Source organism: Schistocerca gregaria, chromosome 11 (genome assembly GCF_023897955.1).
Source record: "Schistocerca gregaria isolate iqSchGreg1 chromosome 11, iqSchGreg1.2, whole genome shotgun sequence".
Classification (NCBI taxonomy): Eukaryota; Metazoa; Arthropoda; class Insecta; order Orthoptera; family Acrididae; genus Schistocerca; species Schistocerca gregaria.
Window position 1 is genome coordinate 106,029,298 of NC_064930.1, and position 23,072 is coordinate 106,052,369.

Below are 23,072 nucleotides of genomic sequence, written 5' to 3' on the forward strand. Positions count from 1 at the left end.
TTTTGAAATAACTGTATAAGACATGTTTTGGGAAAACATGTTTTGTATATTGCCACAGGAATTTTTCTCCCCATAGCAGTGCTACTGTATTAGACATGACTTTGGAATACATAAGGTTCTGGTCGTTTAGTTTTAGGTTTTCTATGGTTTCCCTAAATACCGTCAAAGGAACCCTGATGATAAAACAGTGTGGCCCATTTCCTTCTCTATACTAGCACAATGTGATATTGTGCTCCTTCTATATTGCCATGATCTTTCTCCCTGCTTCCCATTCTAAGCTTATGTCCTTTCACTATGGTATGATTGACAAATTGGTATGCAATGTTTTCCTGCTTACGTCTTATGCATTACTCTACTTTAACGAGTGGGTGTTGGATCATCAAACAGCAGTTTCTTCCACACTTTTGATGAATATCTTCATGCTCATTATTTCAGACTCTGATTCTGTATTTATTTCATTCCATGTTACCAACTTTTTCATGTCAATAAATATCCAGCAACCAGTGTTTCATGGACTATCATTCTGGCATGTATTCCATATGGAATTTGAGATTAGTGCAAGGCTACAAATCAAGGGTTTAGGCTTACATCCTCTGTAACTGTAAGATTAAGTATGTCACATTTTACTTCTTTACGTATGTAAACATTTGTGTGCTTGTGGAAAATGTCAGTTTTCACCATAGATCAGTGCCCATGTTACCAATGACAACAACAAAAAAGTTGATTCAAATACTCACTGTGGCTTGAAAGTAGATTGTTGGATTGTCTTTATCTGCTTGTGCCCCCCTTCTCTCTGAGTCTGTCTCTCTCTGTCTGTGTAGTAACAGAAAGTAAATAGTTTCAATTTAGCTACAAACTGATATGAGACCAAGTGAATATCAATAGTGACTAGACACCACCAGTACATAAACACTGCAGTGAGTAAACTGAAGAAGTGTGACTTAAGAGTAAAGTTACACAACAACGTATTTCGTATTTGTGTATTTCCACAATAAATCAGAGTGGATATTTCAGAAGTAGCCATAAGCATTCATAAAATGTAATTGCAAAATATTTTTTGGCAACAAAATCACACTTGATAGAGATTTGCTAAATCACAAACTAAACTCACAGAACATAATTTAGTAAAGCTACCAGTATACATTAATATAAAGATGACTGTGCAGAACTCAAAAATTTAGATAAATAAGGTGGTAACCACAACAGACATAAACTGTTTTTAGGTCCAGTTTCATTAAGAGTGATTATTGCGTGAGACGTGTTTTTTATTTTAAAGAACTGATGAAAAGTACCCACTGATGATTGCATGGAGGTGCTGAAACATGTGTATGCCTTTATCAATAACTGTTGTTTGCACAACAGGTTGATGTGATATTTCAGTAATTTTTGTTGCATACATGAACGAAACTCACAGCTGAGGAACACAGTCGACACCACATCACAGATGAGATCCTGGCAGGTGCATAGTGTCGACAGTCTTCTTCTGCCCTGTACATTTAGACTTGACAAGTTGTTTCACATCCTTCTATTCTGTTTATATAAAATACTTTTATTTGCAAGTATCATTTGTCAATAAGATGTCGAAGGGTGTTGTATCGCTACTTTGTAGTGGTCTATATTATGTCACAGAAGGCTGCTGATTCCATGAAAGTGATGGGCAACTACTCCATCTGTGCAAAGCTGGATTCTGCAGAAAGGTTTCTTCAGTACCAACAAGTTGAGTGAGTTGTGCTGAATGAGATTTTCACTCTGCAGCAGAGTGTGTGCTGATATGAAACTTCCTGTCAGATTAAAACTGTGTGCCGGACTGAGACTTGAACTCAGGACCTTTGCCTATCGCGGGCAAGTGCTCTACCGTCTGAGCTACCCAAGCACGACTCACACCCTGTCCTCACAGCTTTACTTCTGCCAGTACCCCACCTCCTACCTTCCATACTTGCACTTGCCCATGAAAGGCAAAGGTCACGAGTTCGAGTCTTGATCTGGCACACAGTTTTAATCTTCCAGGAAGTTTAATATTAGCGCACACTCCACTGCAGAGTGAAAATCTCATTTTGGAAACATCCCCCAGACTGTGGCTAAGCCATGTCTCCACAATATTCATTCTTTCAGGAGCACTAGTTCTGAAAAGTTCACAGGAGAGCTTCTGTAAAGTTTGGAAGATTGGTGGTGTGGTACTGGCAGAAGTAAAGCTGTGAGGACGAGGCGTGAGTCATGCTTGGGTAGTTCAGATGGTAGAGAACTTGCCTGCAAAAGGCTAAGATCACGAGTTAGTCTCGATACGGCACACAGTTTTAATCTGCCAGGAAGTTCAATGAGTTGTGCTGGTCGGGATGTCCAATCAACTACAGTCAACACATAACACATTTTGTTAAAGTGAATGGAGATAGCTGTGCAGTCAGTACCCACACTCGTCTTAACTTTACAAAGAACTGTCCATGTGCTGTAATGCTCACAGTAGATACCAGATGTTTTTTTACATGTCTCCGAGTCAAGTTGGAGATAGCCAGATTAATGATATTACAGTGTAATCAGTGATCAGCTTATACTAGATAGTTCGTCAAGCCATTAATTTATGAACTAGTCATGTTTTGTGGATGGCTTTTCCTTCACACCCTGTTTTGGCTCATATGTTTCTGTTATTGATATATAATCATGTATGTGGCTTATAGAACACATCTGCAAATTTGATGTTGAAGTTTTCTTAATCATTTTGTCTGGAATACAAATGTTGGTTGTGGTGGCAAAATTGTATGAATTACTAACTTCATGTGGGTGGTCCTTTCCTCATGTCCTGATTTTGCTATCTTTCTATCATTCTCCATTCAGCTGTTTTGTACTGTCTGTCTTCAAATATTATTAATGATTTTGTCTCAAAGGCTGAATCTAGATTGTGGTGGCAGACTTACCTGTAGCCTAGCCTGAGGTCTAGGTTGATATGGAATCAGACAGTTCCATTTTCTATTACTTTAAGTTTTGTTGTGTCCAAGAGTCCTGCAATATATATATCAATAACAGAAATGCCAAGGCTCAAGTAACTGATGAAAACTCTGTTAAATTGCTTATTGTGTGGTTGTGGGTGTTTCTCTCTGCAAACAGTATTTCTCTACAAAAATTCAGTTTGTGTTTCAATGCTAAGTATGTTAAGGATATTTTCACATCAAATACTCAATATGTCTCCCATGATCAAAATGAAAACATTGTTACATTATTGGCTACACAAATTGACTCTTCCACCATCTTAACTTCCCCTGACCACTTTTGTTACCAACATGAACTTGGAAGTTAGAGCATGCACAACCCCTTGTAAAGTTTTACCATCTTATCATAGCTGGTCATATTTCCCTCTGGGTGCAGTTGCACAGCTTCATTTTTGTTTCAGGTTCTTTAACTTCACAGATAACTAAAAAAAAACTTTGCATATAGTTTGTTTATTTGGCTTTTGTGCATAAAACATTAAAACTAGTAAGATGCACTGAATTATAATGATGCATCAATGTAGCCACTTTCACATTAGGCAGTGCCACATTAAAGGTTTGCAAAGTTTCAGCTGCCAATCTGTTTGCTACACACATTGACGTTGTACCAAAACTCTCCTCACAACTGTCAAGGGTGCTTCATTTATTCTGATGGTTAGTGAAATTATTACCATGGTGTAAAAAAAAAAAAACTGTCACAATTACAATGTGTCGTATGAATTCATATAATTTTAAGCTCTGCTGATGACCAATTGTGTGGATAATTAAGTGAATCCAAAAACATTTTCTGCCCCTGACATTTCATTTCTTATAAATTGTGTTAGCTGTCCGATGTCTTTTATCAGTTTTTCTATTCTGATCTGTAACACAGGCTACAGATCAGAATAGGAAAAACTGAGAAAAGACATCAGACAGCTAACACAGTTTGTAAGAAATGAAATGTCAGAAAAAAATGAAAAGTGTTAGATAAAATCTCACAACAAGAAGCAATACAGCAATTAGATTAAAAGAAGCAGAAATTACAAGCATTGGCCAAACGACTTAGAAGATACAAAAAAAGTGAAAATAGAAGGAAACAAAACCAAACATACAACACAAACCAAAAGAAATTTTACCAGACAATACATAACACACACATTAAAATAGACAATCCACCAAACATAACAGACATGGAACACTTCTGGAGCAACATATGGCCAAACCCGATACAACATAACAGGCATGCACGGTGGATACAAGCAGAAACAGCCACATACAAGATGATCCCACAAATGCCTGAAGTGATAATTTTGCAACATGAAGTCACCAAAGCAAGTAATTCTACTCACAATTGGAAAGCCCCTGGAAAAGATAAAATAGCAAATTCCTGGCTAAAGAAGTTCACCTCAACACATTCTCATCTAACTAAATTATTTAACAGTTACATTGCAGACCCATACACATTCCCTGATACACTTACACATGGAATAACTTATATGAAACCTAAAGATCAAGCAGACACAGCAAACCCAGCTAAATACCGCCCCATAACATGCCTACCAACAATATACAAAATATTAACTTCAGTCATTACAAAGAAATTAATAACACATACAACACAGAACAAAATTATAAGTGAAGAACAAAAAGGCTGTTGCAAAGGAGCACGAGGATGTAAAGGGCAACTGATAATAGATGCAGAGGTGACATATCAAGCTAAAACTAAACAAAGGTCACTACACTATGCATACATTGATTACCAAAAAGCTTGTGATAGTGTACCCCACTCATGGTTACTACAAAGTAGATACTAAATTGATACAGTTCCTAAACATAGTAATGAATAATTCGAAAATGGATCACATCACAGCCAATACAGATTAAGGATGGAATCTACCAAGGACACTCATTAGGTCCTTTCTGGTTCTGCCTTGCTCTGAACCCACTATCCAACATGCTAATCATACAAATTATGGATACAATATTACTGGAACATACCCGCACAAAATCACACATTTGCTATACATGGATGATCTAAAACTACTGGCAGCAACAAATCAACAACTCAACCAATTACTAAAGACAACAGAAGTATTCAGCAATGATATAAATATGGCTTTCGGAACAGACAAATGTAAGAAAAATAGCATAGTCAAGGGAAAACGCACTAAACAAGAAGATTACATATTGGATAACCACAGCGACTGCATAGAAGTGATGGAAAAAACAGATGCCAATAAATATCTAGGATACAGACAAAAATAGGAATAGATAATACAAATATTAAAGAACAACTAAAAGAAAAATATAGACAAAGACTAACAAAAATACTGAAAACAGAATTGACAGGAAGAAACAAGACAAAAGCTATAAATACTTATGCTTTACCAATATTGACATACTCATTTGGAGTAGTGAAATGGAGCAACACAGACATAGAAGCACTCAATACACTTACACGATCACAATGCCACAAGTATAGAATACATCACATACATTCAGCAACAGAAAGATTCACATTAAGCAGAAAAGGAGGAGGAAGGGGATTTATCGACATAAAAAAACCTACATTATGGACAGGTAGACAATTTAAGAAAACATTTTCTAGAACGAGCAGAAACTAGCAAAATACATAAAGCAATCACTCATATAAATGCATCGGCTACACCACTGCAATTTCATAACCATTTCTACAACCCTTTAGATCACATAATCTCAACAGATATGAAGAAAGTAAATTGGAAAAAGAGAACACTACATGGCAAGCACCCATATCATCTAACACAGCCACACATTGATAAAGACGCATTCAACACATGGCTAAGAAAGGCAATATATACAGTGAGGCAGAAGGATTCAAGATTGCAACACAGGATCAAACAATAAACAACAGATATTACAGCAAGCATATTATTAAAGATCCCAATGCCACAACAAATAACTGCAGACTTTTCAAACAACAAATAGAAACAGTAGATCACATCACAAGCAGATGTACAATACTAGCAAATACAGAATACCCCAGAAGACATGACAATGTAGCAAAAATAATACATCAGCAGCTTGCCTTACAACATAAACTTATGAAACAACATGTTCCCACATACAAGTATGCTCCACAAAATGTACTGGATAATGATGAATAAAAATTATACTGGAACAGAACCATTATAACACATAAAACACCACCACATAACAAACCTGACATCACCCTCACCAATAAAAAGAAGAAATTAACACAACTAATCGAAATATCCATACCCAATACAACAAATATACAAAAGAAAACAGGAGAAAAAATTGAAAACTACATCCAACTGTCTGGGAAGTCAAGGACATGTGGCATCAGGAGAAAGTTGACATTATACCAATTATACTATCAACTACAGGAGTCATACCACACAATATCCACCAGTACATCAATGCAATACAGCTACATCCAAACTTATGTATACAACTGCAAAAATCCGTAATTATTGTTACATGTTCAATTATCCAAAAGTTCCTAAATGCAATATGACATATACTGTACAGTTAAAAGAAAGTCATGCTTGATCAAGGTCTACATCACTTTCCATTTTTGACCAGACGTAACTTCTGAGAAAAGAAAGAAATAATAATAATGTCGTGTGACGAGGGCCTCCCATTGGGTAGACCGCTCGCCTGATGCAAGTCTTTCGATTTGACGCCACTTCGGTGACTTGCATGTCGATGGGGACAAAATGATGATGATTAAGACAACACGACACCCAGTCCCTGAGCGGAGAAAATCTCCGACCCAGCCGGGAATCGAACCCTGGCTCTTTGGATTGACAGTCTGTCGCGCTGACCACCCAGCACAAATTACTAGTTATGTTTTCATACCAATCATGTTTATAGTAAACTGGAATGAAATGGATGTGGATAGGGTAGGAACAGATGACAACTAAATTATCTATAGAAAAGTTTTTCTGTGATGTATGTTAATTGATTCCATGAGAAATCCATTTCAATAAATGGTAGTTCTGACTTACAGTAAACATTAGCATTAGTCATCATTCCTATATAAAAAAAAACACTTGAATTACACAATGAGAGTTTATATAATAAACATAAATAAAATGACTGCTATGAATAAAGAAATGGAATTTCAAACAGTATTATAGTGTAACCAAAAGGAAAAGTTACACAGAACCAATTTTTATCTTGTAAAATTTAAAAATTGTAAAGTATACAGAGGTGTTATAATGTTAAATCATTCAGTTGGATGTAGACAGACAGCTTGCATCAATCTGGACATATGAAAATAATGCTGAGTTTGATAGAATTCAATCAGAAACTTAAAGCCCATTAACCACAGCATACACATCACCAAGCAGTTTGCTGATCTTGGCCTGTTTGCCATGCTACTGCAGACTAGGAACATGAAAGGTTACAATAAACTGTAACATTATTATGAAAAAGATAGTTGCTACTCATAGCAGAGATGCTGAGTTGCAGATAGGCATACCAAAAAGATTCTCAGAAAGTGAGCTTTCAGCCAACAAGGGCTTTGTAAAACAAACACACACACACACACACACACACACACACACACACACACACACACACTCAAATGCAACTCACAAATATGTGACCAGGCTCCAGCAGCTGAAGCCAGACTGCAAGCAGCAGCGAATGATGGGAGAGGCAACTGGGTGGTGAAGAAGCAGTTGGGATGGGCAGAGGGAGAGATAGCAGGCTAGGGGCAGTAGATCATAAAGTACTGTTTGTGGGAGCATACAGGGACAAGGTGGGGAGAGGATAGGGCAGCTAGGTGCAGTTGGGAGATTAGACAGTGTGTGGGGTAGCAGAGTAGCAGAAAAGGAGAGAAGCAAAAAGACTGATGTCTGGTGGAATGGGGACTGTGAAGTGCTGGAATGGGAATGGGGAAGGGTTAGATAAGTAAGGTTAATGACTAATGAAAGTTGAGGGTAGAAGCGTTATGGTAGCATAGGATATATTGCAGGGAGAGTTCCATATGTGCAGTTCAGTAAAGCTAATGTTGGTGGGAAGTATCCATATTCTACAGGCTGTGAAGCAGTTATTGAAATGAGAAAATCTTTATGGGAAGTGTGCTCAGCAATGGGTTGGTCCAGCTGTTTCGTGGCCACAGTTAGTTGGCCATTCATGTGGACAGACAGCTTGCGGGTTGTTATGCCCACAGAGAATGTAGCACAGTGGTTGCAGCTTAGCTTGTAGATGACATGGCTACTTTCACAAGTAGACCTGCGTTTGAGGCAGGGGATGTTTGTGACTCGATTGGAGCAGATGGAGGTGGGAGGATGTATGGAACAGGTCTTGCATCTGTGTCTATTACAGGAACATGTGCCACAAGGCAAGGGCTTGGGATCAGGGATTGTGCAGGGATGGACGAGGATATTGTGTAGGTTTGGTGGGTGGTGGAATACCACTGTGGGAGAGATGGGTGGTGGAATCTCACTGTGGGAGAGATAAGGATAGAAGGTAGAACATGCCTCGTTTCAGGGCATGATGAGGGGTTGTTGAAAACCTTGTGGAGAATCGAGAATGTAAATTCAGTTGCTCCAGTCCCGGGTGGTACGGAGTGCTCCTTTGTGGCCGGATGGTGGGGCTTTGGGAGGTGGTGGTTGACTGGAAAGATAAGGCTTAGGAGAGTGCTTTTGTACAAGGAAGGAATGGGAATTATGGTCTGTGAAGGCGTCAGCAACACCCACGTTATATTTTGAGATGGAATGCTTCTCATTACATATGCAACTGCCACAAGTGGGTAGGCTGTATGGAAGGAACTTCTTGGTAAGTGATGGGTGGCAGTTGTCAAAGTGGAGATATTGCTGGTGGTTGGTTGGTTTGATATGGACAGAGTTACTGATGAAGCCATCTTTGAGGTGGAGGTCAACATTGAGGGAGGTGGTTTATTGGATTGAGTAGGACCACATGAAGCAAATGGGGAAGGTGGTGTTGAGGTTCTGGAGGAATGTGGACAGGGTGTCATACTCAATCCAGATAACATAGATGTCATCAGTGAATTTGAACCAGGTGAAGGGTTTGGAATTCTGGGTGCTTAGGAAGGATTCCTGTAGATGGCCCATGAATAGGTTGGTCTATGATGGTGCCATTCAGATGCCCATGGCTATACTATGGATTTATTTGCAGGTAATGCCTTCAAAGGAGAAGTTGTTGTGGATCATGGTACTTGGAAGGAGGCTGGTGGTTTGGAATTGTTGGGTGTTTGGAAATGTAGTGTTCCACAGTGGTGAGGCAATGGACATTAGGGATGTTAGTGCAAAGAGAAGTGGCATTAATAATGAGCAGTTCACTAAGTGGTAAAGTAAGAAGTAGTATGGAGAGTCAGATGAAATGGTTGAAAAAATGGTTCAAATGGCTCTGAGCTCTATGGGACTTAACATCTATGGTCATCAGTCCCCTAGAACTTAGAACTACTTAAACCTAACTAACCTAAGGACATCACACAATACCCAGTAAATGGTTGAATGGTTGTTATCTTTTATGTGGGAAGGTAGGTTTGCGAGTAATAGGCTGAAGGTGTTGGTCTATGGGAGGAGAGATTCTCAGTGAAGGCACACTAACTGACCACAATGAGGTGTCCTGGGTGCTGGGTTTATTAACTTTATGAAACATGCAGGAGTTTGGGGTGGTAGGAGTGAGGAGAGAGGTGACCTCTGGAGAGAGGTTCTGGGGTGAGACTAAGTAATTGAGGAGAGTGGGGTGACTGTGGCAGTGTTTGTAGGTGGATGAATTTGACATCTGGCGGAGTTCTTCTTCCAGGTAATCCTTGCAGTTCAAAACAACACTGTTCGAGCCTTTTTCAGGAGGTAGGATTGTAAGGTCAGGATCAGTTTTCAGGTGGTGGATTGCAGTTCTTTCTGCAGATGTAAGGTTAGGTTGCAAGTTGAGGGGATTGAGGAATGATGGCGAGGCAAGGTTTATGGTTAATAACTCCTGCAAAGTTAACAGGTGGTGATTTGGGGGCAGTGGGGGAGTATCACAGTTGAATGGAGGAGTGAACCAAGTCAGTAGGGGTTCAACATTGGTCGTTGGTTGAATCTGATGGGTCAGGTTAGTGACAAGTGTGTTTACACTGTAGAGTCTGGGAGGAGAGGACATCTTCAAGAAGTCCTGCATGATTGAATTTTGGTGTGTGGCAAAAGGTGGTGCCTTTTGAAAGGACTGATACTGCTGTGGGCCTGGCTTTTGGAGGAAAGGCTCATGACTGTGTTTAGGTCTGTTTAGGTTTTGGATTCTTTGTGGTGGCAGATTTGGGAGGTGTTGTAGATGTGGTGGATTGTGGTAGTCAAAGGTGGAAATAGGAAGTGAACAAGGTGGACAGTTTTTTTGAGGTGGTGAGCATTTTGCTGTAGCTCCTGAAGCTCAAGAGTTTTAGTGTGTTATGGGATCCAGAAATTTGGTATTGCATAGCAGGAGAATTTTGAAGACTGAAATAAGGCATTGCAAGAAGGTTTGGGCTTGATTGATATGGTATTGCAGGACTATGTTAATGGGGGTTAAGGATTCGTGGGAACTGAACAGATGGAGGTTATTTTGGCACCCAGAAATAGGTAATTCGATGCTATGGCCATTTGAGAGTATCCCATGAGCTAAGCAACAACACAGGATTAATATCTGGGACTGGGTTATGGCTAGCAACAAGCAAAATTTTCTATACTGAGACAGGTGGAAGGCACAAGGCCATGGCGGTGGATAAAAACTTGTAAAAATACAGAAATAACATAGAAATGTCTCCAAAAATATTTTTAAAATACACCCAAAAAGTAGGAAAAGTCACAAAAATATTGGAACGGATGAAGTAGGCCGAAACAAAATGAAATCAGAGGGAGGAGGTTGATAGTGAAAAGTGGAAACAGACTGAAAGTGGTGTGAGATCAAAGAAAAAAATAAATAAAAAGATTGTAATGTGGTTTCCAGGTTTGTGAATGGGTAAGTTTAAAGCAGGGGGATGGCATATGTGGCTAGATTATGTGATGTTAGGATTTGCTAATTGGAATGGAGAGGGGTAGGGGTAAGTAGGATGAGATGAAAGTATGGGTGGCACAGGAAAGGTATTGGAAATAATGCACAAAGATATGCGAGAGTGACACAGGAAGAGTGATCAATTTGAAGGTGTGGGATTAATGATATATATATACAATACGATAAGGAGTAAAGTGGGTCTTGGACAGTGCATCTATAATTGGCCTGGTCTTGCCTGTTTTGCATGGCCAAGGTGATTGATACAGTGTGGTTTGTAAGTAGAGGATGTAGTGTGATTTGTAAGGTGACAAGAGAAACTCAAGAAAGAAAAGAAAAGGCAGACATTTAGTATGGTACAGCATTAGAATTTAGCAGCAAAGGAAAACAGCACTGGGTTATTAGGTGGAAGAAAAGCCGCCACGTGAGATTTAAGTGGAAAATTCAGGATGGAATATAACAGGAGGCTAGCCAGGCAGAAGAAGGATAGCAGGGTAGAGGCGGTGGTTGGTAAATGCTACTTGTGTGAGCATACACGGACTACCTGGTTGCCCTCACATCATACACTGCTGTTCGCAGTCTGACTTCAGTTGCCAGCGACTCAACATCTCCACTGTGTGGTGAGTAGAAACTATCTTTTTCATAATATTGCTACATTCCATCCTGGATTTTCCATTGCTACAAAAGACTGACTTCATATGCAGCCACAGTTCAGTTTAGTAATGTTACTTTAGTTTCTCTGTCATATAGTCACAATCATCTTACTGTGTGCAAACAACACTCTTTAGTCATTTGTGAATGCAGTACACTTCTATGAAAATACTTTTATCTGATTCTTCACAGTATTAAAACTGTTGCAACAAAACAGCAGTAGAAATTCTAAAATATCCACATAATGTAGTTCACTTTCATAAGAAACTACCTAACTGTTCATTGGAATCTTGACCCATGCTTACAAACCTGGGTTTGTGCTGGCAACAGCTCTGGCAATGATGTAATATAAAACTAAGAGGCTAGCACACTACTTACATATTTAAATATTGCTCAAGATTGAATGACTAATATTGGTGAAAAGGAGGAAGTTGTGATGTCATTTTACATGGCATATTTTATGTGTTTGGAAATGAAATAGTGTTGTATTAATGCAAATTTGTTGTTTGCAATATCATGTCTCTATTGTAAAATAAGTTTTAGTTAAGGAAATAGAATCACTTGTGGGTGTGTATGGCATGGCTGCTTCATAAGGAAGAAATAATTGCTGTTGATACGCGGTTGATGATCTCTCTGATATATTTGCCTCCAGAATAAACAGAGCTTCAGCTTGAAATGCTATGATGTGGCATCTACATTTTCTTGCCATTTGGACCAGTAATTGAACACTTGTGGACAATAGTTTTTGGCGCCACTACCTTCTGTGTGATAATTGTTTGATAATGTTCTCCCTCACTTCCTCTTCCAGCACCCATCTTAAGAGTCACATAAGAAATGTATATGATTTTTTTTTTCTTTTTTTCAGTTTGTTGAAGATCCACTAATGACTGAAAATCCTAGTCTGAAAATAAAGCAAGACCCAGACTTCAAACATAATGTCAATGGCTCTGGACCTGGACATGATGTAAGTTTTTACATCAGTGTTGTCTTAAGCATTAATACAATAAGAATATCATTGTGTGTTATGGTAGCAGTAAAGCTAAATGACCATAGATGGTGAACCATGGAAACCTATGACACGAGCAAGTTTATAGAATTTCTGTAGAATTTCAATTAAATAGTTACCTTGTTGTATTGTGTGTTGGTTGTTATGAATAGTATTTGAAAAGCACTTGTGAAAAGCATAACTGTTACTGGTTAATTGAATTATTAATGAATGCCTTAAATCAATACCTGGTACAAATCTGCTTACTTTACCAAAATCATATATTGGTTGTACGGAGGGTGGTTGGAAAGAGTTCGAAAAGCTTGTAAGAATGTTGCAGGGACAGTTGCACAGAGAAATAATTGTTATGAAAATAATTGATATATTGCACATTCCCAGATTTAATTAGCATCGAAGTTTATGGGATAATGCATTGCACACACAAATTCAAGCAGTCTGCTGGACAATGTGGTCTTAAGTTTGTTCTTCATTGGGTTCGTTAAGCTGAACAAGAGCTATACAAATACCACTAAATTCACTGCTGTGGGAAATTTGTGTCAAGCCTACCTCTGTCATTATCCTATCACACCTCTTTCCATGTAAATTCACAGATAAATGAATGTCTTTTGACACATTTGACAATGCTGTTCCTGGCAGTCTGGTTGAATTTGCATGTGCATAGACCTGGTAGGCTAAGTTCAGTGTGTATTAAATCAGAAATGGTGCAACATATCAGATTTTAAACTGTTTTTCCTCAGCACAACCTACCCTGCAACATCTGTACAAGCTTTTCCACTTGTTTCTGTCCACACTGTGTAAGGACGGATGGATTTATCAAGTCCTCATGGCATAAATTTGTTTTGTAATAGAACATTGCTTTTGCTTGACAGCTTTCAATGGGAAGACACAATGACAGAGCAAGAATTTATGTTTATAGTATCAAATGTAGTACATTCTGGGGGTATTCTATGAAATTAAATATTCAAAACAAAGAATCAAAGACTTACCAAGTGGGAAAGCGCTGGTAGACAGGTACAATAAAATAACACACAAACACACACACAAAATTTCTAGCTTTCGCAACCAACGGTTACTTCCTTAGGAAAGAGGGAAGGAGAGGGAAAGACGATAGGATGTGGGTTTTAAGGGAGAGGGTAAGGAGTCATTCCAATCCCGGGAGCGGAAAGGCTTACCTTAGGGGGGAAAAAAAGGAAAGGTGTGCGCACGCGCGCGCACACACACACACACACACACACACACACACACACACACACACACACACACACACACACACACTTGAAAAGGAAAGGTGTGCGCACGCGCGCGCACACACACACACACACACACTTGAAATATGTCTGCTTGAATTTTCTTTCTGTTTTATTTACAAATTAAATATTCAGTTTTATTAATGACAAGAAAGCACTCTTCCTTTTTGTTGATTTTCAGCTTGAAGTTCAAGTATTTGTGTATCAGTGCTTTGTGAATTTAACTTTAAAATATCCTTGTGCTACATTAATCAAAGATGACTTTATGACAAAAGTAGAATGAGAAATTATGCCGAGGAAGTCAAACATATATGCAGAATCTGGTCTATCTTGTGTTGAAAGACCAATACAGGAATATCAATAGAGGAAATCTATATAATTATCTGATGGAAGAGTGTTATATGACAGGACCTGTGCCAAGATGCAAAACAAGACTTCTTAGATTTTTTCAATAACAGTACCCAGCTGTGTGAAGTAACACCAATTGGGATGAGTAGTGGGATTATTACTAGGTAGATGTGGTTGGAAGATGAACGAGAAGAGAACTGAACAATTTCAGATGTGGTATTAGAGACAGCTGCTGAAAATTATGTAAACTGATAAGCTGAGAAATAAGGAGTTCCCCTGCAGTATCGCCAAAGCAAAGTGAGAAACGCTGACTGGAAGAAGAGGCAGAATGATAGGTGATGATACCAGAGAATAATGGCCCATGTTACTAAAGGGAACTGTAGATCGAAGAAACTTAAGGGGAAGACAGAAATTGGAATATAACCAACAGATGATTGAGGATGTTACATCTACATGGTTACTCTGGAATTCACACTTAAGTGCCTGGCAGGGGGTTCATCGAACCATTTTCATACTACTTCTCTGCTATTCCACTCTTGAATGGTGTGTGGGAAAAGGAGCACCTAAATATTTCTGTTCAAGCTCTGATTTCTCTTACTTTATTATGATGATCATTCCTCACTTTGTAGGTGGGTGTCAACAAAATATTTTTGCATTGGGAAGAGAAAGTTGGTGATTAAAATTTCGTAAATAGATCTTGCCACAAAGAAAACTGCCTTTGTTTCAGTAACTGCCACTCCAACTCAGGTATCATATCAGTGACACTCTCACCCCTGTTGTGAGGTAACATGAAACAAGCTCCCCTTCTTTACACTTTTACGATGTCCTCTGTCAATACTATCTAATAAGGATCCCATACCATGCAGCAATGTTCCAACAGAGGACGGACAAGTGTAAGTAGGCTGTCTCTTTAGTGGGTTTGTCACGTCTTCTGAGTGTTCTGCCAACAAAGTGCAGTCTATGTTTTGCCTTCGCCACAATATTACGTATGTGGTCCTTCCAATTTAAGTTGCTCGTAATTGTAATTCCTAGGTATTTTGTCGAATTGACAGCCCTTAGATTTAAGCGATTTATCATATATATCCAAAATTTATCGGATTTCTCTTAGTACCCATGTCGATGACCTCGCACTTTTCTTTGTTTAATGCCAATTTCAACTTTTGACACCATACGTAAATTCTCTCTAGATCAATTTGTAATTGGAGTTGATCGTCTGATCATTTTACTAGGCAGTAAATTACAGCGTCATATGCAAACAATCTAAGGGGGCTGCTCAGATTATCACCTGATCATTTATGTAAAGCAGGAACAGCAGGGGGCCTATGACACTGCCTTGTGGAACGACAGATGTCACTTCTGTTCTACTTTATGTCTATCACTACAAACTGTGACCTCTCTGAGAGGAAATCACGAATCCAATCACACAACTGAGATGATGATCCATATGCATGCAATTTGATTAATAGTCATTTGTGGGGAATGGTATCAAAAGCCTTCTGGTGCAAGGGCTACTCTTCAGATGGAGGTTGTCACAGGAAAGGAATTCATTGTAGGGAGGAGCATCAAATGAATAAGGGGTGTCCGTATCCCACATGCCAAAGTACATACCTCTGTGTAGTGGTTGTTGACAACAAAACTGGAGGTGTTACAGCTAACACAGATGCATTCTCACTCTCACTTTCTTTCCAAGCACCACCTGGAAATAAGGGGTAGTGGGAAGGAAAACCTGTCGTGGTAACAGATGTACCCTCTGCCACACACAACTCACATGTAATGTGGATGTAGAACCAGTTAGAGATCAATAGGCAGGGATATGGACTGTAAATCACATATTTACTATTAGACATATATTGGAGAATTCTAAGAGTTTAAGGAACCAATTTTTTCAGTGTGAGAGTATTCACAGACACTGATTGCATAACAGTGCGAGAGTGTTAGAGAGATCTATGTGGCCAAGAGTGAAGGTGGAACTGAGAGAGTGGGATGCAGCTAGTTAAGCGTTCATCCAAGTTTGGGGCAAAGATGTGATATTTATGCAAGCCAGTTAAACATAATACTTATGTAAAGGCACTAACTTCAATGGGAGATTCTGTGTATGAGTACATGAGATAGTCTGTTCCAGCCGTGGCAAAGTCCAAAGCTGAGATAGTGCACACATTGGGGCTTGTAGCCTGCAGTGCATGAAAGATGGTCTGAAGAACAATGCTGGAAAACAGGTGTGGTGATTCTTTCTTAAGAAGTGGTCCAGAGTACCTCATTGCACACTGTGAATTTCAGATTGGCCAGCCTAGATAACTGTTGATATGTGCATACAACTTACAGCTGAATGTGAAACAATTAAGCATTAGTAGGTACATAGCATTAATCTTCACTGAAACTGAAGTATGTAATTTATGGTCTGTTCAAAATTACTTTAGATGGACACTTGGGCCAGAACTGGAGGTTCAACATACAGTTGTCCTATCCTACACAGAACACCCATGTAACCTTACATTTCCTTCCTATCATTCAAACATGTATGCTAATCTGTGTACAAATATGAAACTGACATAAATTTATTGTGAAGAAGCTGCACTATGTTTCTATTTTAGTTTTATTTGCAGCAACAGATTTTTAAGTTGATATAAGAGAAGTTTATGAAAACATATTTTCTACTCTTTCTTACACCCCATGAGCCATGGACCTTGCCGTTGGTGGGGAGGCTTGTGTGCCTCAGCGATATAGATAGCTGTACCATAGGTGCAACCACAACGGAGGGGTATCTGTTGAGAGGCCAGACACGTGTGTTTCCTGAAGAGGGGCAGCAGCCTTTTCAGTAGTTGCAAGGGCAACAGTCTGGATGATTGACTGACCTGGTCTCATAACACTAACCAAAACGGCCCTTCTGTGCTTGTACTATGAATGGCTGAAAGCAAGGGGAAACTACGGCCATTATTTTTCCTGAGGGCATGCAGCTCTGCTGTATGGTTAAATGATGGTGTCCTCTTAGATAAAATATTCTGGAGGTAAAGTAGTCCCCCATTTGGATCTCCGGGCGGGGACTACTCAAGAGGACATTGTTATCATGAGAAAGAAAACGTGTTCTATGGATCGGAGCATGGAATGTCAGATCCCTTAAACAGACTGGTTGGTTAGAAAATTTAAAAACAGAAATGGATATAGTGGGAATTAGTGAAGTTCGGTGGCAAGAGGATCAAGACTTCTGGTCAGAAAAATACAGTGTTATAAATACAAAATCAAATAGGGGTAATGCAGGAGTAGGTTTAATAATGAATTAAAAAAAATAGGATTGCGGGTAAGCTATTACAAACAGCATAGTGAACGGATTGTTGTGGCCAAGATAGACATGAAGCCCACACCTACCACTGTAGTAAAAGTTCATATGACAACTAGCTCCGCAGATGACGAAGAAATTGAAGAAATGTATGATGAGATAAAAGAAATTATTCAGATAGTGTAGAGAGACGAAAATTTAATAGTCATGGGTGGCTGGAATTCGGTAGTAGGAAAAGGAAGAGAAGGAAATGAGGATAGATACCAAGCCCACACCTACCACAGTAGTACAAGTTTATATGCCAACTAGCTCCGCAGATGACAAAGAGATTGATGAAACGTATGATGAGATAAAGGAAATTACTCAAATAGTGAAGGGTGAGGAAATGTAGGTGAATGTGGATTGCGGAGAAGAAATGAAAGAAAAAGCCGCCTGGTAGAATTTTGCACAGAGCATCACTTAATCATAACACGTGGTTCAAGTATCATGAAAGGAGGTTTTATACATGGAAGAACCCTGGAGATACTAGAAGGTATCAGATAGATAATATAATGGTAAGACAGAGATTCACAAACCAGGTTTTAAATTGTAAGACATTTACAGGGGCAGATGTGGACTGACCACAATCTATTGGTAACAAACTGTAGATTAAAACTGAATAAACTGCAAAAATGTGGGAATTTGAAGAGATGGGACCTGGATAAACTGACAGGTGATGCAGTAGACTCACCTGCAGGAGGCAGCACTATAGCGCAGCTGGCTATGGGGCCTACGGGCAACAGCCACCACGGCAGGTGGGACCGGAGTTTGCAGTACCTCAACTGAATCATCTCTTACCTCACTTGCACAGAGTTATTCATAACTACCTCTGAGGGCTCAGAAGACGGTCGCTGTGTTACTAACCTGACTACAGCAGATGTTGAAAGTGACCTCAATTCATCTCTTGGCACATTTGGGCACCGGTGAGCAGGTTGCTGGAGGCCGATCAAAACTGGACTCCGGGATTTGCTGCTATCCCATTGTAAATGTTCTGCTACAGACCTTGAAGACTGAGAGTTGTTGCAGTATTCCTCAGACCTGAGGGGTCCCCTCACAAAGAAATTGCACACTGACAGATCAGGTGACCTCCGTGGCCAGCTAGGGCCACGACCAGACTCAACTCTGCTAACAACTTTGTCAGACATGAAGACTGCGTAAATGTGCTCCAGGGCTCAGCCAGTTGTACGGACAGTTGCTTCATCATGTTGCGAGTAACTTTTCCTCCTCTGTTAATACTTCCACAGGTGTGGGATAGCAACTTGACTGTCACCTACCCTATGGCCTGGCCATTAGGAGTGATCATCAGGTGCCATTTCTTTTCATAGGGGGTCTCCTTGCGTTGTCATCATTGGCACCCTTATAGCACAGCAGTATGTCATTGATATTCTAAGCTCCATTTTGTTGCCCTTCATGGCAAGCCATCCTGGCTTACAGGTCAGCAAGATAGTGGCCACCCGCACACGGCAAGAGTTTCTACTGCTTGTCTTTGTGCTTGCCAAATACTACAGAGAGGTATGTGGAAAAGTTTGATAACAAAATACACACCCTAAGAATTGCAACAGTTATGTTGTGAACATTGAGAGACTTTCTTTAGTGAGATCAAGACAGTTCCTGGGATGAATTTCATTTAAGGTCAGTTGCTGATAACAGCCTCATTATTAATAATCAGAACTTGTTGCTCTGGTCTTCAGTCCAAAGACTGGTTTGATACAGCTCTCCATGCTACTCTTCATCTCAGAGTATCCACTGCAACCTAAATCCATCTGAATCTGCATGTTGTATTCATCTCTTGGTCTCCCTCTAAGATTTTAACCCAATACTCTGTACTCTGGTACTAATTGGTGCTTCCTTGACGTCTTAGAAAGTGCCATACCAACTGATCCCATCTTTTGTTCAGGTAGTATCACAAATTTTTCTTCTCACTTCTATTCAGTACCTCCTCATTAGTTACATGATCTACCCATCTAATCTTCATCATTCTTCTGTTGCACCATATTTTGAAAGCTTCTATTCTCTTCTTGTTTACCCTATTTATAATCCAGGTTTCACTTTCGTATGTCGCTACACTCCACGCAGATATTTTTCAGAAATGGCTTCTTGACACTTAAATCTATACTCGATGTTAACAAATTTCTCTTCTTCAGAAATGCTTTCCTTGCCATTGTCAGTCTACATTTTATATCCTCTCTACTTCGACCATCATCAGTTATTTTGCTTCCCAAATAGCAAAACTCCTTTACTACTTTAAGTGTCTCATTTCCTAATCTAATTCCCTCAGCATCACCTGACTTAATTAGACTACATTCCATTATGCTCATTTTGCTTTTGTTGATGTTCATCTTTTATCCTCCTTTCAAGATGCTATCCATTCCATTCAACTGCTCTTCCAAGTCCTTTGTTGTGTCTGCCAGAATTATAATGTCATCAGCAAACCTCAAAGTTTTTATTTCTTCTCCATGGACTTTAATACCTACTCCGAATTTTCCTTTTGTTTCCTTACTGCTTGCTCAAACTACAGATTGAATAACATCGGGGACAGGCTACATTCCTGTCTCCCTCCCTTCTCAACCACTGCTTCCCTTTCATACCCCTCGACTCTTATAAGTGCCATCTGATTTCTGTACAAATTGAAAATAGCCTTTTGCTCCCTATACTTTTACCCTTACCATCTTCAGAATATGAAAGAGAGTATTCTATTCAACATTGTCAAAAGCATTCGCTAAGTCTACAAATACTATAAACATAAGTTTGTCTTTCCTTAACCTATCTTCTAAGGTAAGTCGTAAGGTCAGTATTGCATTGTTTATTCCTGCATTTCTACAGAATGCAACCCGATCTTCCCCGATGTTGGCTTCCAGTATTTTCAGTCTTCTGTAAATGTTTTGTGATAGTATTTTGGAGCCATGACTTATTAAGCTGATAGTTCGGTAATTTTCACTGCTGTCAGCACTTAATTTCTTCAAAACTGGGTTTATTATATTCCTCTTGAAGTCAGGGTATTCCACCTGTCTTGTGCATGTTGTAATGGCTGGCTCTCTCAAGGGTAACAGCAGCTCTAATGGAATATTGTCTAGTCCTGGGACCTTGTTTTGACTTGATCTTTCAGTGCTTTGTTAAATTCTTCACTCAGTATCATCTCTCTTCTCATCTTCCTCTAAGCTCTCTCCTATTTCCATAACATTGCCCTCAAGTAGATCTCTTTTGTATGGGCCCTCCATATACTCCTTCCATCTTTTGGCTTTCCCTTCTTTGCTTAGGACTGGTTTACCGCCTGAGTGCTTGATATTCATACAGGTGCTTTTCTTTCCTGCAGAGATCTGTTTAATTTTCCTGTAGGTAGTATCTATCTCAGCCCCCCTCCCCCTCCCTCCCTGCCCCATCCAGTGATATGTGCTTCTACATCCTTAAATTTGTCCTCTAGCCATTCCTACTTAGCCATTTTGCACTTTCTGTCAAGCTATTTTTTTAATACATTTGTATTCCCTTTCACCTGCTTTATTTATTTCATGTTTATATTTCTACTAGCCCTCATCTTTTTATCTACTCCATCATATGCTGCCTTCACTAATTCATTTCTCAAAGTTACCCATCTTTCTTCTATATTCTTTTCTCTTGTCCTTGTCAATCATTCCCAAATGCTCCCCCTGAAACCCTCTACAACCTCTGGTTCTTTTAGTTTATCCAGTGCCCATCTCGTTAAATTCCACCCTTTTTGCAGTTTCTTCAGTTAATTCATAACCAATAAACTGCGTCAGAGTCAACTTCTGCCCCTGGAAATGTCTTAAGATTTAAAATCCGTCTCCTAAATCTCTGTCTAACCATTATATAATCAATCTGAAACCTTCTGGTGTCTCCAGGTCTCTTAAATGTATACACCTTACCCTCATGAATGTTTAACCAAGTGTTAGCTATGATTAAATTATGCTCTGTGCAAAATTCAACCAGGCGGCTTCCTCTTTTATTCCTTCACTCCAGTCCAAATTCATCTACTTCTCTTCATTTCCTGCTATCGAATTCCAGTCCCCTATGACTATTAGCTTTTCAGTTCCCTCAACTATCTGAATAATTTCTTTCATCTCAATATACGTTACCTCAGTCTCCTCCTCATCTTCAGATCTAGTTGCATATAAATTTGTACTACTATGGTGGGTGTGGTCTTTGCATCAATCTTGGCTTAAAAAATGCATCCACTAAGTTGTTCATAGATTATCTGCATTCCTATTTATTTCTCATTATTAAACCTGCTCCTGCATTTCCCCTGTTTAATTTTGTCTTATCCTGTAGTCACCTGAGCAGAATGTATGAAAATATAATTTTGATTTGCAGGTACTTAAATTTCATGTAACATATATATAGTACAATCAAGTGGAGCATTGTTTTTGTAAGTAAAATCTCTACTATTATTACTGTTGTTGCTGTCACATGTCAGAACAACTGTTACTGCTGTTGACATATCATCCTCATGACTAATTTATCAAAATGGCTTCCTTCTGCTATGCTTTTTCCATTATGCACTGCATATAATTTCCGGCTTTCTTCTATTCTATTTTCCTAACACCTCGATTATGTGTTGCAGACAGGGTAGCATTTCTGTTTGTTTTATAATAGGATATGTGGCTGTTTTCTGGAAATTGCCTTAAATGATTGTCATTTAATGCTCCGGACATGCTTTCCTTCCCTCTTGAATTTCAGTATTCTATTATAAACACGGAAATGAAATTCAGATAATTTGAATGCCCACTAAAATGTTCCATTTGAATCATGTGATGCCTGTGACATCATTGGCTAGCTTGCTGCTCCTACTATCATAATACAAATTCACAGTGATGTCTTGTTTTGGAATTTACGTTTTGGAAAATGGGTTACAATGGTGTTACTGTACAAATGCATCTACAGAAGCTCCTGAAAGTTGTTTCTTAGTGTTTCACAGAATGAAAAGATGTGGAAAATGCAGTTGCACTCCACTGGTAAATTGCTGCTACGTGTGAAAGCACCCACGTGATTTACCAACTGACCTGCCTACACTGTGACGCTTTCTATGTGGGAATGACCAGCAACAAACTGTCCATTCGCATGAATGGACACAGGCAGACAGTGTTTGTTGGTAATGAGGATCACCCTGTGGCTAAACATGCCTTGGTGCACAGCCAGCACATCTTGGCACAGTGTTACACTGTCAGAATTATCTGGATACTTCCCACCAACACCAACCTATCCGAACTCCAGAGATGGGAACTTGCCCTTCAATATATCCTCTCTTCTTGTTATCCACCAGGCCTCAATCTCCGCTAATTTCAAGTTGCCGCCACTCATACCTCACCTGTCATTCAACATCATCTTTGCCTCCACACTTCCGCCTTGACTTACGTGCGCGTGTGCGCGCGTGCGCGTGTGCGCGCGTGCGCTCGTGCGCGTGTGCGCGCGTGTGCGCGCGTGCGCGTGTGCGCGCGTGCGCTCGTGCGCGTGTGCGCGCGTGCGCTCGTGCGCGTGTGCGCGCGTGCGCTCGTGCGCGTGTGCGCGCGTGTGCGCGCGTGTGCGCGCGTGTGCGCGCGTGCGCGCGCGTG

The 23,072-nt window shown here is 39.7% G+C and overlaps 1 protein-coding gene across 1 annotated transcript in view; it reads left to right on the plus strand.

The window, feature by feature from the left end:
* LOC126295049 (uncharacterized) overlaps positions 1-23,072 on the plus strand; it is a 134,932-nt gene that overhangs the window by 19,010 nt on the left and 92,850 nt on the right. Inside the window, exon 4 of the mRNA XM_049987298.1 lies at positions 12,460-12,558. Coding sequence (XP_049843255.1) covers positions 12,460-12,558 — 99 coding nt within the window. The remainder of the gene's footprint in view (positions 1-12,459; positions 12,559-23,072) is intronic.